General features: G+C 35.2%; 1 protein-coding gene across 1 annotated transcript in view; it reads left to right on the top strand.

Annotated features, from left to right (window-relative positions):
* RASGRF2 (Ras protein specific guanine nucleotide releasing factor 2) overlaps nt 1-6,124 on the top strand; it is a 76,100-nt gene extending 69,976 nt beyond the window's left edge. The window contains exons 22-27 of the mRNA XM_029283904.1: nt 961-1,045; nt 1,601-1,798; nt 2,283-2,362; nt 3,368-3,485; nt 4,340-4,408; nt 6,032-6,124. Of these exons, the coding sequence (XP_029139737.1) occupies nt 961-1,045; nt 1,601-1,798; nt 2,283-2,362; nt 3,368-3,485; nt 4,340-4,408; nt 6,032-6,124 (643 nt within the window). The remainder of the gene's footprint in view (nt 1-960; nt 1,046-1,600; nt 1,799-2,282; nt 2,363-3,367; nt 3,486-4,339; nt 4,409-6,031) is intronic.
* Nucleotides 6,125-17,392: the final 11,268 nt, after the last annotated feature.

Here is a 17,392-nt window from a genome sequence, read left to right as displayed (position 1 = left end):
ATAATACAAGAATTTGCACAAAATTGGAATGGATCATATAGACAGGGGAAATGGAATCAGCGCATATATTTCAGCATAATTGGATCATAAAAGTCTAGTATCAAAGCACAATGCAGTAATAGCATAGTATTTCTAAGCTGTTCTTTGTGAGCAAGGTGCAGTTTATTTCCTGAAAAGGCTAAAATATCAATACATAATACAGCTCCAAAGAACCAACAATAAAATTTTTGTACGTGCTGTCAATTCAGGAAATCTGTAGTACAGATAGCAAGGCCATTAAAGGCTGAGTGTGTAGCATTCAGGGAAAGACCACTCAAAAGTAGAGAATTGCATTCTGAATATAAAGAAAACAAGTTCAGTTAGCTACATCTCTAAATAAAACTTGGAAAAATCATTTGTGAAATTTTGGTTTGAAAGCCTCAATACTACTTCCAGACAATATTGACATACAGTATATGGGCCAGATGGATGAGCACTTTGAGTCTGTAAAAGGTGGCTTTATGTTTCCTAATGTCTGTAATATATCAGCAAAGAGAAAGTACTACCATTGTCGAAGCATATTCCATGAATATTTTGTTTGGAGAGGGAAGGAAATAATGAGTGTAAAGAAGTTATGTGAAGTAATATACATGATTCACATTGTATGATCACATTAAATAGGAAAATACGACTATAGTTGATTCCAGTGGGATCCTACTGTAGTATAAAAGAACTTGTCTCCTAATTTTTCTTACTTTAAGGATCTGGCTAGAGAAAGTTTACAAAAGTAAACATGTTTTTTAAAAACAAACATTGTTTCCTGATTTAATAAGGCTTTAAGTAAAGACGTTTACTTATGTAACCAATTCATTTTTAGTAGTTGAGAAGAATTCATTCCAGAATTGTAAAGCTGTCTCCAAAATAAATGGAGCGAATAGAAATAAATATTCTCTCTTTTCTGCTGTTTCTTTTTTTCCCCAGAGAATTTCTTGGGCAGGGTTGGATGAAATTGGATAAAAATGATAGAACACCTTACATTATGAAAACCAGCCAACATTTTAACGATGTGAGTTGTCATAGAAATAGAGAGTACTTCCTAAGAATACAAGAATGCTAGATTAAAAATATTGCTGTGACCCTAAAAGTTACCAAAGGATTCCAGTTTTCCTGAAGAGTAGCTAAGGAGTTTGATCTTAAGAAATCTGCTGAGATTGCCAAACAATGGCACAAGAAACTAAATTACATTTTATTAAGAATGTATAAAATAAATTGTTCTTTATTATTTTGATTTCTTATTTCTGCTTAGATGTCATATTGATTTTTCGCTCCTAGTATGCTATTGGAATCTATTGTACAGAGTTTCCTTTGCTATCTCTTCAATAATTTCTTTTCTTTTCTTTTGTTTTATTAGAGGCTTTTGCAATTTAGCACCTCTCAAATGTGTTATTAGTATTTCAAATATTCTTGAAGGGTACCAGGTTGGGAAGGGTTGCCTGATTGCTTTTCATCATTTTTGTAATATATGTTTTGTTTGCTAAGAGACAGACATATTTATATCATTAATGGTGTTTAATTCAGTCTTGTAAGTGCAAATATTTATAGTGCTAGTTCTTTCATTTAGATGAGCAACCTTGTAGCATCCCAAATTATGAATTACACTGATATCAGTTCCCGTGCTAATACCATTGAGAAATGGGTTGCAGTGGCAGATATTTGCCGATGTATGCACAACTACAATGGTGTCCTTGAAATCACATCAGCCTTGAACAGAAGTGCAATCTACAGACTAAAGAAAACCTGGGCAAAGGTTTCTAAACAAGTAAGTAATTAATACAGATTGAGACTTTTCATGAAAACTGATAACTGTTCAGCACCATATTACTTTCATCATGAGAAAATTGTGCAGTTTATTGAAACCTAATATTTTGGTATCCTTTTCATAAGGGTGCATTTCTGGATTCATTACTAGTCTAACGGTTTAAATATTATTCTTGCAAAAATGACGTGTTCGTTCGTGTAAATGTCTCATGCAGGCATAGATTCATTTAAACAATTTTATGATGCGCCTATTTCAGTACTGTTATATTTAGCATGTGTTGGACAGAATTCTGACTTTGGTATGTTTATTTGAAGAAGTTGAACAAAGCAATAAATACACATATAAAGTTTTTCATTCCAACCTCTTATTTTTGGGCTATGCTTAATGATGATTACTTGAAGAACTACACATTTTTTTGAAGCTAAAATCTTGTTTAGGGAGCACTTTCTGTGTTGTATTACATTCTTGTCATTTTTGTTTGTAGACTAAAGCTCTTATGGATAAACTTCAAAAGATTGTGTCATCTGAGGGAAGATTTAAAAATCTGAGAGAAACACTCAAGAAGTACGTCTCTTATTTTGTTCTAATTATTATATGATTTAAAATTTGCATCTGTAGTGGATGATGGACTAAAAATATGAAAAAGCATTATTCTTTTGATTCTTCAACCTAGCAGTCACAAGAGACAATTTTTATTTAAACCTGAAATCAAAACTATGTCAGAGATAGCTAATTTGGCTTCACTTCCATATTTTTGGTCTCTCTTCAGGAAGGACTCAGTCTCTTTTTCTCCTGCTTCTTATCTCAGCTGGTTTTTCTCCCTAACATCTGTGTAATAAACAAATCAGAAGATATCAATGGTTTTGTGACCTTTTGATTTAGCCAGGAAAGGTACAGATTTGAAACAGGAATGGCTGTTTTACCATCACATCCCTGGCAGATTGGACTACAGCCCTGATTTGTAGAATGGAAGCTTCTGTTACAAAGTTGTTCCCCTTGAGTCCAAAACTGTCCTTTTGCAGTTCTTCCATGCAGGAGGAATCAAGGAATGCTTGTTCTATGCAGGATAAGTTAGAGAAAAATAACTCCAGCTTCATTGAGCATATAATGTGTGCAAGAGACGATAAAGAAAAAACTTGACATCGCTTCTTTGAGGGAAATGACTCAGTGAAGTAATGACATTTTGGGTTTTTTTGCACAAGAATATGTGAGAGGAAAAAGGGTACGTTTGGAATTGGTGCATGTCCTACCTTTAGTCTGCAGGCTGGAGGTTGCCTTGTTATTCACACACTTAATTCCCCACAATTAATCAAATTAATTAAAATAGTACATTGACAATCAAATCTGAAAGTTAAAAACAACTCGGTTATGCCATGAATTCAGCCTAATAAATATAGTATTTTCTAAGACTGTTGTCCTAAGTATCCATATTTGGAGTAGCTTCTGCTAGATATTATGCAACATACTTCTAAATAAAAGTATTTATTTATCATAGATTTTGATAGTGGAAAGTGAGGAAAGATTATCTGTAACTCATAATCCTGACAGCTGTCATTTCTTATCCTGCAGTTGCAACCCTCCTTCGGTGCCATATCTTGGGATGTACCTCACAGATCTGGCTTTTATTGAAGAAGGAACACCAAACTTTACTGAAGAAGGCCTCGTCAATTTTTCTAAAATGCGAATGGTAATTTTTTTATACATGTTTTTTTTAAAAAAATTATAAGGATTTATAGGTAACAGTATATAAGATTATATTTCATAGTGCGGATAGAAATTAAAAAGCAATTGTTGATACTTGTATTTACACTCAATGTTCTATCACCATCTACTGGCATATTTTGGAGAATCAGTATTGTAGTCTTGATTAGCCAAATTCCCATTACATCCATAACATAGACACTGACCCAGTCAAATCTCCTCTGTGTCTCTGGCAACACAGAATCACTCTTAAACTGGATTAAAAAGCACAATTTTGGCAATACAGAATCCATGCCCATTTTTTGCATATGTTTTAAACCCACACTAGTTAAATGTAAGTCAGAACAAAATTAATCTACCCAGTAAAACATGGAACACTCAAACCCACTCAAAACCCCATTTTGCATACTCTCTCTTAAAAGGGATCTGGAGAGAAAGAACAACAGAAAAAAAATTCTCTACTGCAGAATTTAGGCTGAAATCCAATAGCATCAGATATACCTCCCCAACTCTCGTTGGCTGCAGTTGATAAGCCACACACATTGTTGCCTGTCTGGACAATCAATCAGGACATGCTATTAGGAAAACAGTTGTATAAAATGGAAAATCCAAAATCCCACTAAAAGGATAATTTTTTCCCTACTTTAATTCTACTGGGTTGGACCATAAATCCTGCTTTTGGCCTAGGATGAAAAGTTCAGAGACTAAAAGAGCTCCAGAAAGAAGAGCAAAGAATATAAACCTTGCTACATATTACAATTCTATATAAAAAAGTTAGAATTCAAACAACTGTTCTAAAATTAAACAAGGAATTATTATTGATACTTGCTTATTTAACAGATATCGCATATTATCAGGGAAATACGTCAATTCCAACAGGCTTCCTATCGAATAGACCATCAACAAAAGGTACAATATTTTCATATCTCCTTTTACTACAGTATAAAGTTTTTACCTTATTCTGGATATATTACTAAATATGCACAATATTTTTATCAGCAAGGTAGGTGAAGAGATTTGTGATTTAAAGTTTAATTCAGCATTATATGGTGTAGGCTTTCATGGCTGGTATCTATTGGTCAGTGTTGGGTTTCAAAGCTTAGTGATCATGCTGAGGTAACTGAATTCCTGATGTTAACACTAGCAACTTAAAACCAGTCCTAAGTTACCACAGACCCAGAAGTACTTATGACCAGATTCAAAGTTCTGCCAACTGCTCCTCCTCATGGACACATAATTGCATTTTGGCTGTTTGTAGCATCTCATGGTTATATGACTATGATTTATGACTTTTTTGCCGGAAACTGGCATTTACAGCTCGTCCTCAACCTACGACCACAACTGAGCCTAAAATTGCCATTGCTAAGCAAAATAGGTGTTAAGTGAGTTTTGCCCCATTTTACGACTTTTCTTGCCTCAGTTGTTAAGTGAATCACTGTTAAGTTAGTAACAGGGTTATTAAGTGAATCTGGCTTCCCCATTGACTTTGCTTGTCAGAAGGTCACAAAAGGTGATCACATGACCCTGGGACACTGCAGCCGTCATAAATAAATGCCACTTGTCAAGCTTCTGAATTTTGATTGTGTGACCCCGGGGATGCTGCAATGGTAGTAACTGTGAAAAAATGGTCAAAAGTCACTTTTTTCAATGCCATTGTAATTTTGATTGGTCACTAAACAAATGGATATAAGTTGAAGACTACCTGTACTTTTCTGGCAAAAAACACTCATTATGGGCAGTGGATTTGTTAAACGACCACAGCAATCGTTTAACAACTGCAGATTCGCTTAATGACCATGGTGATTCACTTAATGACCACCAGAAATGCTGTAAAATGGAATCAGTTATGTGATGACCTGTTTACTGACTGGCACAACTTACAACTGTAATTCTGGGTTCTGGAGTACCTATATTCAGAGGCAAGGTGATCTGCAATAGTAATATAAGAGCTGGTGGGGTGGGGGGGGGCAAGGGGAGAACAGAGTGCACAAGCTGTATCCTAATATTTGTTGAAACTCTACTTCTTTTGTGCATGTGTGTAATGTGACCACCTAGAAAAGGAGAAGGGTTTGCATTGTGACACCATGACCAGCTGATGCCACTTAAGATCCCTTGCTGCCCTCTGGACACTGCTGGCTACTATTCACGATTTCTTTTTGCATTACCATACAAGCCAAAGAGGAAACATAAAACAAAACATGGGTTCCTTCTCTGGATTGATCTGTTTAAGTAGCAATCACTTTGCATTGAGTGAGATGATGTGGAAAAGAAGGCGATTTTTAGCCACATTGCTTAGATGGGGGAGCTGATGGGGTTATGGCAAGTTAAATTGTCTGACTGAGGCCCATGACCTCCTGCCATCTGCATTAAAAAAAAGTATTTCTATTCTTTTCTAAATTCCGTATCTGCTTCCTCTCTTGTTTGTATCAAGATCGAAACATCTCATTTTGAGAAAAACTACAATTCTATTCAAGAAAGTGTATAATGATTCCAACATCACCAAACAATTGCTTCATATTCTTGCTTTCCCAGGTCACTCAGTACTTGTTGGACAAAAGCCTCATCATAGATGAGGACACACTGTACGAACTATCTCTAAAAATTGAGCCCAGACTGCCAGCCTGAGAAATTAATATTATTCTTCAGCTATCAAGAACTTAGTTTAATGGAAAAATTATGCATGGCACGCCTCTAAAGAATGCAAGGGGCAAAAGCTGAGAAAAATTGAAGTTCCCTTCTCAATTAAAGGGATGCAGAGTCTCACAGAGATACTTTTTCAGAGAATCAACTGTTGGAGGAATGGAGCCACGTAGCAGAAATGTGGGTCAAATGGTTGCTACTTGACAGAAGTAAAGAGATTTCAAAATAAATAAAGGACTAAAGAAAAGCTGGGCAATAACTGTACTGAGCCAGTCAAGGAGACAGCAGACCAAAATATGAGTACAATGTTTTGCTTGAGTTGAATAAACAATAGCATGCTACTAGAGGAAGAAATCTTGTCTAACCATCTTTGGATGCAATTCAAAAAGCATGTTTTATTTAGGTATTTTGACCAAATTTGCACTTTATCAAGGCTATTGTAAATGAAAGAGTATTTGTAGAAGCAACAATGTAATATGTAACAGCATTATTTCCTGTATAATCCATTCAGTATAATCCATTCAGCATGGTGAGAGATATCAAAGCAGGCAAGAGGGCATCTGCAGCATCCACCAACTTGCCTGTTTTGATACCCTTTGTGGACACCACTAAAACTGTTCATTTTAACTGAAGATGTCTGTTCATAAATTAATTTTCCTATATTTACTTTTTTCAAAACTGAAAGAAGACTGAAGAATATCAGTGTGCCATTATAAATACTAGCTTAATATTCTAAATATATTATTCATTCTCTAATCATAGCAATATGTGAAATGATCTGGTATGCAAATTAATGCACTGTCTTGCATGGTTGCTCAATATACAAGCTTAGAAGGGACTGGTTTGATATTGCAATGTTGTGGCAGCCCTGTCTCTAGATTAGTCTTTTTGGTAATTTGTACTTTGTTTTCCAATAGCACATTTCTCACATAACTTTTGTTAAAGTATATATGTCTTAATGGGATTGTGATGTCTTCTCCTATGCACTAGTAGATGAAATGAGTGTGTGTGTGTGTGTGGGGGGGGGTTCTTTCATACTGGAAAGTAGTTCCAAGCAAATATCCTATTATAAGGATCGACCTCTTGCCTTTTGACCCCCATTCCATTGAAGACAATAAGTAACCCTCAGTTCTGTACTGATGTCAGAGGCTAGTGACTTATAGTCGGTAGGTTAACCTGAGAAATAATATGAATAAATCATATATAATTTTGTTGTTCTGATGGATTTTCATGCTCTTTAGAACAAGTTATGAAGGTGTAGAGTTTCTGAATCTTTTACTTTTTCATGGATAACTCTACACACTATGATCACTGTTCTTGGCACTATAATATCATTTAACTACCATTGAGCTTCACATAACTAGGCTAGCAGTAACAAGCATATATTTGTGATTTTGCATGTGTCTGCATACAATCATGAGTCCAGGATCACCTTAATAGTTATAAAATTATAAAAGACAGTTTTTATAAGGGTAGCTTGCATTCAAACAATTGATCTGCCACATACATTAATAAAAAAATCCATATTTTTTTCTAAAGAAAAGAAAATTTCTAATACTGAACAGTATATATACTCTACTGCTTATATAGAATTTTGTGCAAACATACTTGGATTGCAGCCATGATCTTATAAGAATTACAAATTATTTTGCATATTCACTTATATTTTTGCTACAAGTCAATCTGTGTATATTACATTCCCTCACCATGAATCCTAGATTACAAGATTGTTTGAACAGCAGTAATTTGCCAGATTCTTGGAAAGTAAAAATATATTCATCCTATTTTTTTAAAACTTTGAAAGAGTAAATAATATTTTAATCTCTCATTCTCCATATTGACTTTAGAAGGAAGAATATGTTGAAATATTTGTTGCTGAAACTACTTAGGAAGAAAAAAATATTTTTGTTTAACTGACTTGAATAAGTTACTAACAGATTTATTTTTTTAAGTTTATGGAGATTAGATTACTTGTAGATCAATTTACATTTTCAGACATATATACTAGTTCTTTGATTGCCTAAATAAAAGTAGTCTCCCTGAATGGAAAGAATACATAAACCAATTGTTTAAAAATGCAGTTAATATTACTTTTGAATAACTAGAATGAAAAAGCGTGCTTTTCCAAGGAGTCTCAGCCAGCAGATGAAAGATCCTCTTAAACCCTCTACTGTTTAAAAAAGGATGATCATTTGGTTATATTTGAGATTTTATTATTTAGTGCTAAACTAAACTCTTGACAATGGAAAATTAATCTGTGTGGCTTTTTTTCATCTCCATTTCTAGTATATTGCCAGCCCAGAAAATCTAGTTTTGTCTAATTACAAATCCCATCCATTATCTGCTCAGTAGGAAATTTAATCATTCTAAAGTGCTATTTTTATATAACTACATGCGTGGCTGCACATGTAAAGGAATTATAAAATACTCTGTTAAGTTTTCAGAAGAACTTAAATAGGAATGCTGTAAGCATGTTTAAGTATTTCTGGTTAATGAATATGGTAAATTTCAATGTGAACAATGTTATTTATAGATATTTGTTTATTATCTTTTGTTGAAGATGATTGTTCCTTTCATAAATGCCTATCAGAAAAAGATAATAGCAGTTTGAGCATGATAAACAGAAAGCATGGGTTATATGACCACCAAATAATTTACTGATATTTTCACTGTTTTACTATTTTTTAAATTTTCATGCGCCAGTTATTTAACAGAAGTACACTAATTTCCAAGGCAATATTTTTTAGTTATTTTCTTTCTCCTAGAGTAAATCATATTTCCTTCTTCACAAATTCCATATAGAACCTATATATTATTTTGTGAGAATTGTTTGTGACATGTAGTTATTGATAATTTATTTTGATTTCCTTGTATTTCATTTTATAATATTAGCTTTGTCCTTTCAGGGGGCACTTTGCCTATTTTGGATTCTAAGTGCAGCCGAAGGTGCTTATATCTGTTTTTATCCTATTTAATTTACATATTCTATTAAATTATATAACTCTTATTCTGTGTGGTCCTTGTTTTCTCACCTTTTTTTTCAAAATCTTTAGCAAGCTTAAATTAATTGTTGTTAACAAGGATTTGACATATTTCTGCCATCATGAGTAGAGTAGACAGAATATTCCTACTGAATATTCAATACCGTCTAGCATTATCCTAAAATGTAGTTCCTAGAAGATTTAATTAAAGAAAACAAGTTCAAGTATATTAAAATCATTAATGTATTATTGCATTTGGATCGATTCTGTATTGTGGACCTTCCATTCAAACAAAATCGAAAATCACAACTTCTCTTTTTCTAACTATAGTCTTGTTGTGATATCCTTGACATTCTATTCATTTATTATTTCTATTGCATTTTCCTGAATAAATGCCAATAGATTTAAATTGTGTTGATGAAATAAAAAGTAGTAGTAGTTCTTTTGCAACCTAATCTGCTAAATACATCATTGTATCTTAGTGACAAAGTTATCCCGTTTGTAAAATAACTATATAGTACAATATGGTATATCACTCAAATAGCCTTTTAAAATAGCAATTTTAAAATAAAAAAATTAATGGCCCAGTAATGCTTCATTATAATTAAAAAGAATCCTATAAATTTTTTCAGATCAGCAATATTATTAGCATTGGTTAAGAAAAAAACCAGTTTAAATTAAATTGCTTTTATCACTTCTTTAAAAGCTTATGCTAATGAGTTTTATGCAAATTAAGATGTGATGTCAAGAGCCTATTTCTGCCTGCCAGATTTATCTTATAGACAGGGATATTCCTTGGCTGATGTAATTTATGTCACCATACATAATGACCAGTTGGGGGGTGGGCAGCTGTAATATTGTCATAAAGTGATTTTGATTACGGCCAAATCAGCCTCAACCTTTTTGACATTTTGCCTGTTCTAATATTGCATTCATATTTTTAAATTTTTAGTTTAGGTCACTTGCTTTCCACTCTCTTATTGGGTAGTTTCTTTAAGAAGGATCTACATTGTGGACACACAACAGACAAATCTTCAGATTATTTTTCACAATGGATTAATCTAGATGAGAACTAATATGGGAGGTAACATACATTTCAATGTGCTAGTGGATCTCCTGTTTGCTTCTACAAATCTCCTTACTTTTAGATATTTAAAAGTTTAATAAACTTGAAATATTAAATTATAATGAAATATGTAAAAAGTGATCATTTAATATGGTTGCTTACATTCTGTGGAATGCCAGGAGAAGCAGGTAAGTCTATAATTCTTTTCTAAAATCCACAGGAGGATTGATTCAGGTCCATGTAGCTTATTCTAAAGATGCACTGCTGATATAGAGAATAACTGCCAAAAGATATACAGCTAGCACTCTCCAACATAGGCAAGGATACCACCAAACCTTCTCTAGCCAATGTCAGTCTGTATGTGGTCTATAATTGGTATGTTGATGAATCTCTCTTTGTTCTGCATTCCCAAGAAAACATTAAAAGATGTTCTCCATCTAACAGAACTTTAGAATCCTGACCAATTTATAGGTTATTTTTCATCCATAAATTCTAGACCTCCTTTTAGAGGCAATAGTTATGTAGCTGCTCATTTCCCAAACTTAAAGATGTCTGCCATCTGTCACTTGTTTACACATTTATTTATTTGAAGGATTTACATGACTGCCAATTCAAACAATGTATTGTGGACAATGTACGATAAATGAATAAATAAACATGTCAAAAATAATACTGATTAAAAACAGATAAACCAAAACAGCCAACTAATTGGTGATGGGATATATATTGAAATTCATTGCACTCTTCTAGATAGGAGCTCTAATCATTCACACCCAAATGTCCAACAAAAATATTTTTCCTTTACAAGAGAATACAGGATACCATCTCATCATCTTCAACCTTCACATTACCATCGTCTCTGTCTTCACCTCCTTCTTCCCTGATGACCTGGAGCTGTCAGGACATAGCATATTCCCTTCCGTGCTCCATCATGGGTGACTGGAAAGTGGGTCCTTCCTTCCAATTCCATTGTATTTTCAACTGGATTGATCAACTGATAATATGCCTTCAGTTCATTTCTTAGCAGTCACATTGATTCTTCAATTGCAATTCACAATTCACAACTCAATACTCTGTTCTAAGCTCTCAGTCTGTGTGCGGGGGTTGTGATAGAGGGAGGATTTCCATTATCTAGACTTGAGAGTCTCTTCTAACTTATTCTCAGATGTTTCCTATACCCTCAAATACTCTTCTTCATTCTATGCAGGAGAATATAACATCAGCCTTATCTTTCCCAAACTAAAACCCTTTCCAGTCAGTATCATGCAAAAGCAGAATGTGCAGCAATCAGGAAGTGAAATTGGGGAGTTTCACAAATGGTGCTACTGAAGGAAGAATGTATGTCTTTGTCTGGGGAGCTCTTCCAAAGAATCAAGATTTCCAGATTGCTCTTCTTACATAGGGTACCTAAAACATGTTCTTGGCACAAATCTACAATGCATATGTATGTGAGGTGTGTGTGCGTGTACGTGTACGTATGGGGCAATGTGGGACCAGAAGGGAACAATGAGTAACAGGAGATACGGTATCTTCAGAATGGATAAAAACTACAGATGAAAATTTATTGGATTGATTGTGCAACTACATGAAATTATGAAGAAAAACTTATTTCATTGTATTGATCAGTTCTTCAAATACAGCCTAATTCACATTAAAAAAGAATATTGTGTATGGAAGTAGTTAGGCAAGGTTTTGATACAATGTACGTAGAGCTTATATGGAGAAGAAAACTGAATCCTATTTTTTTCTTATTAAAAGTTTACCACACAAAGTTGTTATAATAATCTATGTATTCTACTCATGTTTCGTTTTGCTTTTAATATCAAAATTCTGACCCAAAGTCTACACTTTCTATTCCCTCTATGATTTCCCTCTATTTGATATTTTTTCCTAGCCAGTTTGAGGCAGTGCTGCATACATTCCTCAGGGAGGTAGGGCAGTTGACACATAGCTAAACAGTGTGCATAATAACTTGCAAAAACAATTGCCTTCTATCTACTGTATAGCACTATTATTAACAGCTTTAAACCCTGATTGTCATTCTTCTTCCATAAATTCATCTGACTATTTTATTTGCTCCAATGTGCACATAAGTCTAGATTAGATGAAATCATTTTTATTCTTCTGAATTTTTATTTTCTGACTAAGTTATTTTTCAAATGTACATAGAAACAGCTGTATGCAGTGCTGTATATTGATTGCCATTTAAAAAAAATTGAACACAAAGACAAATAGCTGAAAGAACTTTAGTAACTTAAACACTATCACAGACATCAGAGTGATTGGTCGATTATGTGTTGTCAAGATGATATTGGCTCTTGCTGACTACACAGATTTTCTCCATAACAAGCTGTGCCCATCCTGGACCTATTACCAATTAATCCATCCACTTTGCTGCTGGTCTTCCTTTTCTCTTTCTTTCCACCTGTCCCAGCACAACAGTCTTCTCCAGAGAGATAAGTTATTACATAATGTGTCCGAAATATAATCACTTGAGCTTGGTCCTTTAAGCCTCATCATTTGTGCTCCAAACTCTGGGTTGATGATCCATTTGTTTGTTTTCTTAGTTGCCCATGGTATTTTCTATCTGTATCAGTTCTTTAACTTTAGTCCCACTTTTCACTGTGCTCTATGACTGTTAGTATTAGGACTTGCAGATCCTTTGTATTTTTGGCTATCAGAATAATGTCAACAGCATAGCAAGGTCATTAATTTTTCTTTCTCCAATTTGAAAACCACCTTAGCCTTCTTCCAATTCAGCTTCCCTTAGTATATATTCAGCATAAAAGTTGAATAAACAAGAAGATAATACACAACCTTATCTGATTCTTTTGCCACCTTGGAGCCAGTCTGTTTCACCATATTATGCCCATATGGACGGAGGTTCACAACCCTGTACAAGAGGTAGCAATTAAAACTATCCCAAAGAAAAAGAAATGCAAGAAAGCAAAATGGCTGTCTGAGGAAGCTTTGCAAATAGCTGAGGAAAGAAGGGAAGCAAAAGGCAAGGGAGAAAGAGAAAGATACATCCAATTGAATTGAATGCAGAATTCCAGAGAATAGCTAGAAGAGACAAGAATGCCCTCTTAAATGAAAAGTGCAAAGAAATAGAAGAAAACAATAGAATAGGGAGAACCAGAGATCTCTTCAATAAAATTGGAGATATGAAGGGAACATTTCATGCAAAGATGGGCATGATAAAGGATAAAAATGGCAGGGACCTAACAGAGAAAGAAGAGATTAAGAAGAGGTGGCAAAATTACACAGAAGAACTGTACAAGAACGAGCTTAGCATCCCTGATAACCACGATGGGGTGGTCACTGACCTCGAGCCGACATCCTAGAATGTGAAGTGAAATGGGTCTTAGGAAAGCTGAACAACAACAAAGCTAGTGGAAGTGACAGTATTCCAGCTGAGCTATTCAAAATCTTAAAAGACGATGCAGTAAAAGTGCTACACTCAATTTGCCAGCAAATTTGGAAAACTCTGCAGTGGCCACAGGATTGGAAAAGGTCAGTTTACATTCCAATTCCAAAGAAAGGTTTTTCTTTGGAATTGGAATGTAATGCCAAAGAATGTTCAAACTATCGCACCGTTGCACTCATCTCACATGCAAGTAAAGTTATGCATAAAATCCTACAAGCTAGACTCCAGCAGTATGTGGATCGAGAACTTCCAGAAGTACAGGCAGGATTTTGAAGCAGAGGATCTAGAGATCAAATTGCCAACATATGCTGGATCATGGAGAAAGCTAGGGAGTTCTAGAAAAACATCTACTTCTGCTTATTGACTATGCTAAAACCTTTGATTGTGTGGATCACAACAAATTGTGACAAGTTCTTAAAGAAATGGGAGTACAGACCATCTTATTTGTCTCTTGAGAAACCTATATGCGGGTCAAGAAGCAACAGTGAGAACTGGACACGAAACCACTGATTGGTTCAAAATTGGGAAAGGAGTCCGGCAAGGCTGTATTCTGTTGCCCTGCCTATTTAACTTATATGCAGAGCACATCATGAGAAAGGGAGGGCTAGATGAATCAAAAGTTGGAATTAAGATTGCCGGGAGAAATATCAACAACCTAAGATATGCAGATGATACCACTCTAATGGCAGAAAGTGAAGAGGAGCTAAAGAGCTTCTTGATGCAGGTGAAGAATGATAGTGCAAAAGTTGACTTGAAACTCAACATTAAGAAAACCAAGATCATAGCAGCTGGCCCTCTCAATTCCTGGCAAATAGATGGGGACGAAATGGAGGTAGTGACAGATTTTATCTTCCTGGGCTCCAAGATCACCACAGATGGGGACTGCAGCCAAGAAATTAAAAGTTGCTTGCTCCTGGGGAGGAAAGCTATGGCAAATCTAGACAGCATACTAAAAAACAGAGACATCACCCTGCCAATAAAAGTATGTATAGTCAAGGCCATGGTTTTCCCAGTTGCAATGTATGGCTGTGACAGTTGGACCATAAGAAAGGCTGAACATAAAAGAATTGAGGCCTTTGAACTATGGTGCTGGAGAAGACTCCTGCGAGTCCCCTGGACTGCAAGGCGATCAAACCCGTCAGTCCTAGAGGAGATCAACACTGACTGCTCTTTAGAAGGCCAGATCCTGAAGTTGAAACTCAAGTACTTTGGCCACCTAATGAGAAGGAAGGACTCACTGGAGAAGAGCCTGATGCTGGGAAAGATTGAGGGCAATAGAAGAAGGGGACGACAGAGAATGAGGTGGCTGGATGGAGTCACTGAAGCAGTAGGCGTGAGCTTAAATGGACTCCAGAAGATGGTAGAGGACATGAAGGCCCGGAGGAATGTTGTCCATGGGGTCGCGATAGGTCGGACATGACTTCGCAACTAACAACAACAACAACAACCTATATAAAGGTTTTTGCATGAGATCAATGAGATGTTTTGGAATTCATTTTTAAGCACATTCATGGCTTGATATGATCAATAGAATCAAACCATTTTTATTATCAATGAAATATATACTGAATTCTTTTTGTTATGGTTTACTTTTTAAATTATCCAGTGTGCATCAGCAAGAATATCTTGTTTTATTTGGCTTTTTTATAATCTCCTTTTCCAGATAGGACTTTCATTTGTGTTGAGTGATCCTAAGTATTATTTTGCTAGCATGTGAAATTAAGAATATTGTATGATAGTTTACACACTCAGTTAAGTTTCCTTTTCTTTGGTATTAAAATGTAGATTGTCGTCTTATTTATTCATTCATCACATTTCTACCCCACCTATTTCACCTAAATGACTCTGGGCAGTTTACAATACAACAAACATCCCACAATATAAAATATAAATAAGAACAGAGTTAAAATAGAATTAAAAATGTAAAGCTATTAAAAGTTAAAGGGAAAACACCCTCATGACACAAACCACCATCAGGTCACATAGCACTTTCTTCCAATCTGTGGGCTACTGTGTTGATTTACTAGTATAGACTGGGTTAGAACCTTATACTTTTATTGCTCACTATATTTCTCTGGATATTTCACCAGTTCAGATGAACTATCCTGTTTTTATCAGCAGCCGCACGAAAAAGAGTTGCTGAGTTTTGTCCAAACCAGTCCCTTAGATTTTGAAGCCATGATGTTCTTCTTCTGCCTGGACCTCGTTTGCCTTCAATCTTTCCCTGGAGGATTAAATGGAGTATGCCTTATTTTTCTGGGTGTCACATCACATGTCCGAAATATTCTAACTTTCGTTTTTTAATTGTTTTGATGATTTCCCTTGGCTTTCCCAGGCGGCTTATCACCTCCTCATTTCTGATCTTGTCAACCCAGCTTATACGTAACAGCTGCCTGTAAATCTACATTTCAAATGCTTCTAGTCTCTTCAGGTGGCCTTCTGTCAGAGACCAACTCTCTACTCCATAGAGCAGGATAGAAAAAATATAACATCTGACAAGCCTGATTTTCAATCTTAGGCTTATGTCATGATTGCAGAAGACCTTTTTCATTTTGAAGAATGCTGTTCAAACTTTCTCTATCCTTGCCTTTACTTCAATGGTCATGTCCCAGCTTTCATGTAAATTAGAACCGAGGTGCACGATCCTTTCAACTTTTTCTAATGTATTCCTTCCGAATTTATTGGTGATAAACGGGTTGTTTGCTGATGACCATGATCTTGGTTTTCGAGGTATTAAGTTTCAAGCCGTATTTTTCAGATATTTCTGTGACTCTGTTGATGAGGAGCTGAAGGTCTTTATGCTTACTGGCAAGTAGAACTGTATCGTCAGCCTATCTTAAATTGTTGATCCAAACACCGTTTACGATGCCAGCATCAATGTTCTCCACTGCCTCATTGAAGAGTGACTCAGAGTAGATATTGAACAACAGTGGAGACAGAATACATCCCTGTCTGACTCCTCTTTGTATTTCTGCATCAGCTGAATATTTTTGGCCTAGTCTCACATTTGCTACCTGATGCCAATATAGATTCTTTATAATTTGGATGTCTTTGTCATCTAGTCCCACTTGTTTCAGGATTTCTAATAGTTTGTTGTGTCTTATTTTATCAAATGCTTTTTCAAAATCAACGAAGCACATGTAAACATTGTGACTGACATCTCTACAAAACTGTACAAGAACTTGAATGCTGAATAGCACATCTCGTGTACAAAGATTGTTTCTGAAACCAAATTGTGTGTTACCTAGATGCTCCTCAATTTTGTTGTATATTCTTGTGTGAATTATTCTCAGGAATATTTTCAGGGCATGACTCATTAAGCTTATTGTTCTGTATTCAGTACACTTCTTTGCATTTATTTTTGGGGGGATTGTCACAAAGGTTGATTTTAGCCAATCATTTGGTATCTTTCCTGTTTCATATATTCGATTGAAGAGCTGCAGTAAAAAAAATTCTTCCCATTGTCTTCCAGCAATTTTAAAATTTCTACTGGGATATCATCAGGTCCTGTGGCTTTTCTTGTTTTTGCTATTTTTATTGCATGTCCAACCTCCTCCATAGTGATGTTTTTATTGCATGTTCAACGTCCTCCATAGTGATGTTTTTATTGCATGTTCAACCTCCTCCATAGTGATGTTTTTATTGCATGTTCAACCTCCTCCATAGTGATGTTTTATTGCATGTTCAACCTCCTCCATAGTGATGTTTTTATTGCATGTTCAACCTCCTCCATAGTGATGTTTTTATTGCATGTTCAACCTCCTCCATAGTGATGTTTT

Source organism: Protobothrops mucrosquamatus, unplaced genomic scaffold (genome assembly GCF_001527695.2).
Source record: "Protobothrops mucrosquamatus isolate PMUCROS unplaced genomic scaffold, P.Mucros_1.0 scaffold272, whole genome shotgun sequence".
Taxonomy (NCBI): Eukaryota; Metazoa; Chordata; class Lepidosauria; order Squamata; family Viperidae; genus Protobothrops; species Protobothrops mucrosquamatus.
The sequence above is the reverse complement of the archived record's forward strand: the minus strand, read 5'-3'. Positions and strand labels throughout refer to the sequence as shown.